We start from the raw sequence: 6,538 nt of genomic DNA, 5'->3' as shown, positions 1-6,538 counted from the left end.
GCATTCCTTCCCTCAGCTGCTCTTTCACCATTAAAGACATTTCAAGCTTTAACCTAAATTATACATAGTGCCAAGTCTTTTCCCTACCAGAGATGTGTGTATGAGGTAAGTAAAGTGTGTGTGTGTGTGTGTGTGTGTGTTCATAATGGCTTGTGTATTGGGTAATTTGAGTATTCATATTTGACGAAATGTATATTCTACAAAATTCTCTCTCTCCATGGAACTGGGGATGTAAACCAATGTCTAGTGAGCGGGATAACTAATGACCGATAAATGCGGTGATTGACTGGTAACTGGGATAACTAATGACTGATGATTGTGTCAATAAGAAATGATTGGTGACTGGGATAGCTAATGACTGATGATTGGGGGTAATAACTCTATTTCAGGCGACTGGGATAACAAGCCCATGACTGAACATCAAAATGGTACACAATACCGACAGGTTGGTAGGTAAGACATAGGCAACAGTTAGACAACTTTATTCCGAAACGTTTCGCCTACACAGTAGGCTTCTTCAGTCGAATACAGAAAGTAGGCAGGAACAGTAGAGATGTGAAGACGATGTAATCAGTCCATCACCCTTGAAGTCGTAGAATTTGAGGTTGTCAGTCCCTCAGCCTGGAGAAGTTCAGTTCCATAGTCAGGAACTATGAAACTGAACTTCTCCAGGCTGAGGGACTGACAACCTCAAAATTCTACGACTTCAAGGGTGATGGACTGATTACATCGTCTTCACATCTCTACTGTTCCTGCCTACTTTCTGTATTCGACTGAAGAAGCCTACTGTGTAGGCGAAACGTTTCGGAATAAAGTTGCCTAACTGTTGCCTATATGTCTTACCTACCTAGCCCATGACTGTTGAATTAAGGAACAAGCTTATAACTGGTGACTGGGCAACAAACCCATACTAGTGATTGAGGTGACGAGCCCATGACTGGAGACAACAAGGACATGCCTCGTGACTAGGACAATAGGCCCATTTCTGGTGGCTGAGACACGAATCTCATGACTGGTGACTGAGCTAACAATCCCATGACTGGTCACTGGGACAACAAGCCCATTATTGGCCACTAGGTAACAAGCCCACGACTGGTGCCAAGGTAACAGGCCCACGGCTGGTGTCTAGGCAACAAGCTCACGGCTGGTGACTAGGCAACATGCCCACGACTGGTGCCAAGGTAACAGGCCCACGGCTGGTGACTAGGTAACAAGCTCACGGCTGGTGACTAGGCAACATGCCCACGACTGGTGTCAAGGTAACAGGCCCACGGCTGGTGACTAGGCAACAAGCTCACGGCTGGTGACTAGGCAACATGCCCACGACTGGTGCCAAGGTAACAGGCCCACGGCTGGTGTCTAGGCAACAAGCTCACGGCTGGTGACTAGGCAATATGCCCACGACTGGTGCCAAGGTAACAGGCCCACGGCTGGTGTCTAGGCAACAAGCTCACGGCTGGTGACTAGGCAACATGCCCACGACTGGTGCCAAGGTAACAGGCCCACGGCTGGTGACTAGGCAACAAGCTCACGACTGGTGACTAGGCAACATGCCCACGACTGGTGCCAAGGTAACAGGCCCACGGCTGGTGTCTAGGCAACAAGCTCACGGCTGGTGACTAGGCAACATGCCCACGACTGGTGCCAAGGTAACAGGCCCACGGCTGGTGTCTAGGCAACAAGCTCACGGCTGGTGACTAGGCAACATGCCCACGACTGGTGCCAAGGTAACAGGCCCACGGCTGGTGTCTAGGCAACAAGCTCACGGCTGGTGACTAGGCAACATGCCCACGACTGGTGCCAAGGTAACAGGCCCACGGCTGGTGACTAGGCAACAAGCTCACGACTGGTGACTAGGCAACATGCCCACGACTGGTGCCAAGGTAACAGGCCCACGGCTGGTGTCTAGGCAACAAGCTCACGGCTGGTGACTAGGCAACATGCCCACGACTGGTGCCAAGGTAACAGGCCCACGACTGGTGTCTAGGCAACAAGCTCACGGCTGGTGACTAGGCAACATGCCCACGACTGGTGCCAAGGTAACAGGCCCACGGCTGGTGTCTAGGCAACAAGCTCACGGCTGGTGACTAGGCAACATGCCCACGACTGGTGCCAAGGTAACAGGCCCACGGCTGGTGTCTAGGCAACAAGCTCACGGCTGGTGACTAGGCAACATGCCCACGACTGGTGCCAAGGTAACAGGCCCACGGCTGGTGTCTAGGCAACAAGCTCACGGCTGGTGACTAGGCAACATGCCCATGATTGGTGAGAGATTTTGCTAAAGACAAAACTTAATAGATTTGATAGACTTGACAGACTTATAGACATTATAAACATGACACACTTAATAGATATGATAGACATTACAGATTTGACAGACATTATTAACTTGACAAACTTATTAAACATGATAGACTTAACAGACTTGAGAGATGTAATAGAACTGACAGAATTGATTGACATGATAGACTGAACAGCCTTGATAGACATGACTGACTTGACAAATTTGATAGACATGATAGATTTGATAATAATAATAATAATAATAATAATAATAATAATAATAATAATAATAATAATGAAAATAATAATAATAAAAATAATTAATAATAATAATAATAATAATAATAATAATAATAATAATGAAAATAATAATAATAATAAAAATAATAATAATAATAATAATAATAATAATAATGAAAATAATAATAATAATAATAATAATAATAATATTTATTTCTACAAGCATGTGTGCAAGGTATACAAGCCTAGTTGACATCATTGACATACTACCTTGTTATGCAAAGCATTTTGGGCAAATTAGGTCAGTGTTGTCCCAGGATGCGACCCACACCAGGTATCCATTATTACTGATGGGTGAACATAGACACCCGGTGTAAGGAAACACGCCCAATGTTTCCACCCCTTCGCCGGGAATCGAACCCTTACCCTCATCGTGTGAAGCGAGAGCTTTCGTCACCAGGTTACGGGGTACCGTAATAGACATTATAGACATGATAGACTTGATAGACTTGACACACCTGACAGAATTGATAGACATTACAGACATGATGGACTTGACAGACTTAATATACATGATAAACTTGAGAGAGAAATGGTCAGAATTATTCACTTAGAGAGCTTAGATACACGTTGTAGGTGTACGTCTGAGAGACGTCATGTGGAGGACAACAACACAAGCATAACTCACGAAATCGTAATGACACGATTGCAAAGAAACCATCTCTCTGATCGCGGGTTCAAACCCCGCCAGTGGTATGGTTTGATTTTTTTTTTAATACAGGCATAGCAAAGGAACAAATTATATTGTTACATTCCACTCACGAGAGAATTTATCTTGATCAGAAAAAAAATGCAGTTGAAACATTTTAGCGCTAAAATTAGTCTTCTAGTTTATTATACGTGTCTTTTTTTACTGGAATAATTGTGAACTTAGTACTGCAAGCATGCTTGTATGTACTCTTCAGAATTATGGTGAGATTCTCATTTCAAGAAGAATATTTAAACCAAAGATGTAAGTAAAGATGGCTACACTGAGTTTTGCTATATCAGAAGTTTCGAATTTGTGGTATAGGAAAGCAATAAGTTTTGACAAGATGTGCAATGAGATTTTTAGAAATCTTATATTCATGGAAAAGTGCTTAGCCCGAAATGGAGTCATACAGTGACTGGGGGAAGAGGAGACAATCAGGTTCAATCTGAGTTCTTTAGAGGTTTTGATTGGGAACACGATGTCGGTAGAATACTGTATTTTAGATGTAGTTTCCCTTTGTGATGAATGGTGCTGAAATTAATCTCTGAGGCTGTCCACGACCATGAATGTCCTCGCATCAGGATGACATACTGATCACCTGGTATTTAAGGATGGTGATCCAGTGGAGAGAGTGTTGCGCACTTTGTTCATTTCACAGAGGGCTGGGCTGGGCATGCGAACGCAGGGTCGAGTCCTGGCTAAGCCACTGTTCTGTTAATGATATATATATATATATATATATATATATATATATATATATATATATATATATATATATATATATATATATATATATATATATATATATATATATTGGAAAGTAGTGGTAGCCCTTTTACACAAAAATATAATTTTTTTGCTCTTGTAAATGAGGCTACTAAGATGTGACTACGGAACGCAAATGGTTGTTTAACCAGTATGACTGTTGCTGTATAATCACTTATGTGTATCAGCAGCTGACAAAGTCCAGTGTCAGAAAGCAGTTTTCTGTTTCCTGGTGAATAAACCACCAGCACAACAACGTTAAATTCTTTCCAAAAATCATGTCATTGATTTATATTTGGAGCTCTATAAGGAAGACGTAAAGTCAAAAATGGGAAAACCCTAATGAAAATTTATAAGCTGGATGATTGTACTAAAAGGTTCTACCATAAAATTATAAAACAATCCCTGAAATAAGTTTAAATTCTCTATTTACGTCATTCACAAGCCAGAGACTAAGGAAAATGAAGCTCAATATTACACTATACTAACACTCGTGTCTCAAAATAATTGGGACCCAAAGGCTGAGAACAAAGCAACCACAGCTTAGACATGAGTTAGAGGAAAGCCCACAATACCATGCAAAAAAAATCTTATTATCTAAGTTCAGACAGTCCGGGAATTCAACAGTATTCAGCAACTTATTCAAAACGATGGTCAGTTCTAAGTGAGAAATTCTGTACATGAAAATTGAAATGGAAACTGCAGATTTTTCCTTTAGATGCAAACCTTTTTTTTTTCAAAAATTATGAGGCAACACAGCCCAAACATCAGTGGAATAGAGGTTATTAGCTAATATTGTCTTAACATCACATAGGCCTGGTGCAGTTGGCTGACATCATTCCCTGTCTCTCCGTAGTCTTTCAAATGACTTAAGGGTACTGATATAAAATATGAATTAAAAGCAACAGATGCTGATAGAAGTACGTTTGAGGAATTCGTACGATTTCATAAAGTAGCTCTTGGTTCTTTCACTTTACTCTTTTATTTCCTAATTTCTAATCTAAATATATAGTCATATAATGTGATTTTCTGTTACTTAAAGTTTTGATTCATTGTACTATGTGCACACTCATCAACATATACTCTAACCAGAGAAGTACGCACTAACCAAAACATGAGCAGTAATTAACACATACATTGTGACCAAACATGTGCCCACTAATCAACACATATTCAATGACCAGACAAGTGCTCACTAATCAGCACATACTCACTTATCAGGAATTTGCCTGCTAATGAACATACATTCGTTATGCATCCGCATAGTAATCAACATATATACACTGATCAGGTATAAACCGATGAGTAACATGTGCGTACCCTGAATCTCTGACTGTATTATGCAGTTTAAATACCGGTTGGAAAACGGATATAGCGATTATGACATAGTGTGAATAAAGACACTTATACACAGTTCAAGACACGAGAAGCTTTTTCAGTCCTAAAGTGAACTGGGCATAAATGTCTTGATCTAGTTCATGTATTGGATTAAAGCACTTCCGCTGCTTACGGCACTATCCCAATCATTATCTCAAAGGGATATAAATATAATATGTAGATTTTTCTATAAACAAACCGGCCGTATCCCACCGAGGCAGGGAGGCCCAAAAAGAAAAATGAAAGTTACTCTTTTTTTAAATTTAGTAATTTATACAGGAGAAGTGGTTACTAGCCCCTTGCTCCCGACATTTTAGTCTCCTCTCACGACATATATGGCTTACGGAGGAAGAATTCTGTTCCACTTCCCCATGAAGAATAATATGTATATATCTTCATCAAAATAACTCCTACTTTATGGAGCCAGATCACCACCTGATTAAGAGTCGAACGATTCTTTAGACGCTTTCTAGACAGCTACCAATGAGCACTGTACTTGTCGCTGATGAGCGAAATTGTTCAAAGTCCTGAAACACCAAGCGCACAGGAAAGTTCTACTCCTCACACCGTAAGAATTATATAAGAGAACACCAAGTTTGGCTTTTCTTTTAATTACAAATCAATTACACTAGACAAATCATCTACAGGGTCACCTAAATTAACGCACTGTGTACAGGCAAGTGCTAGAAGAGAGCAACCACAGTGCTTACAAATGCAACCTACACTAAAGGGACTCTACCTTTTCACAACACTGTATAGTTACTAACAACAGTAAAGTTAACCAGAACATAGAGTTATAGTCTTTCTGATGAATAATATAATGCGAGGACGATGAAGATGACGAGGGAGGCGAGGAAGAGTCATGTTCCAGACTTGGATTGTGAAGTCTCTTGGTGGTCTGTCGCTGTTGTGTGTTGGGATTCCTCTGAGGCCACTTGCGAGCATCATCATGGTCGTCCTTTAGTGCGGCTGAAGCATCTGCAACATGAAAACAAAGGTAAATTTAAGTTACATATATGTAAGTGCAAATAACTATTGCTTCTATACACATTAGTAATTGGGGCATATATATGTACACACACACACGCGTATGTATATATATATATATATATATATATATAT

The 6,538-nt window shown here is 40.7% G+C and overlaps 1 protein-coding gene across 1 annotated transcript in view; it reads right to left on the bottom strand.

Moving 5' to 3' along the window:
- Positions 1-4,183: 4,183 nt before the first annotated feature.
- The window catches only part of LOC128687137 (lachesin-like), a 201,653-nt gene continuing 199,298 nt past the window's right edge, over positions 4,184-6,538 (bottom strand). Inside the window, exon 8 of the mRNA XM_070092805.1 lies at positions 4,184-6,394. Within this exon, the coding sequence (XP_069948906.1) occupies positions 6,141-6,394 (254 nt within the window). The 3' untranslated portion in view covers positions 4,184-6,140. The remainder of the gene's footprint in view (positions 6,395-6,538) is intronic.

The sequence above is a fragment of the Cherax quadricarinatus genome, chromosome 40 (assembly GCF_038502225.1).
Source record: "Cherax quadricarinatus isolate ZL_2023a chromosome 40, ASM3850222v1, whole genome shotgun sequence".
Lineage (NCBI taxonomy): Eukaryota > Metazoa > Arthropoda > Malacostraca > Decapoda > Parastacidae > Cherax > Cherax quadricarinatus.
This window is presented reverse-complemented; position numbering and strand designations above follow the sequence as displayed.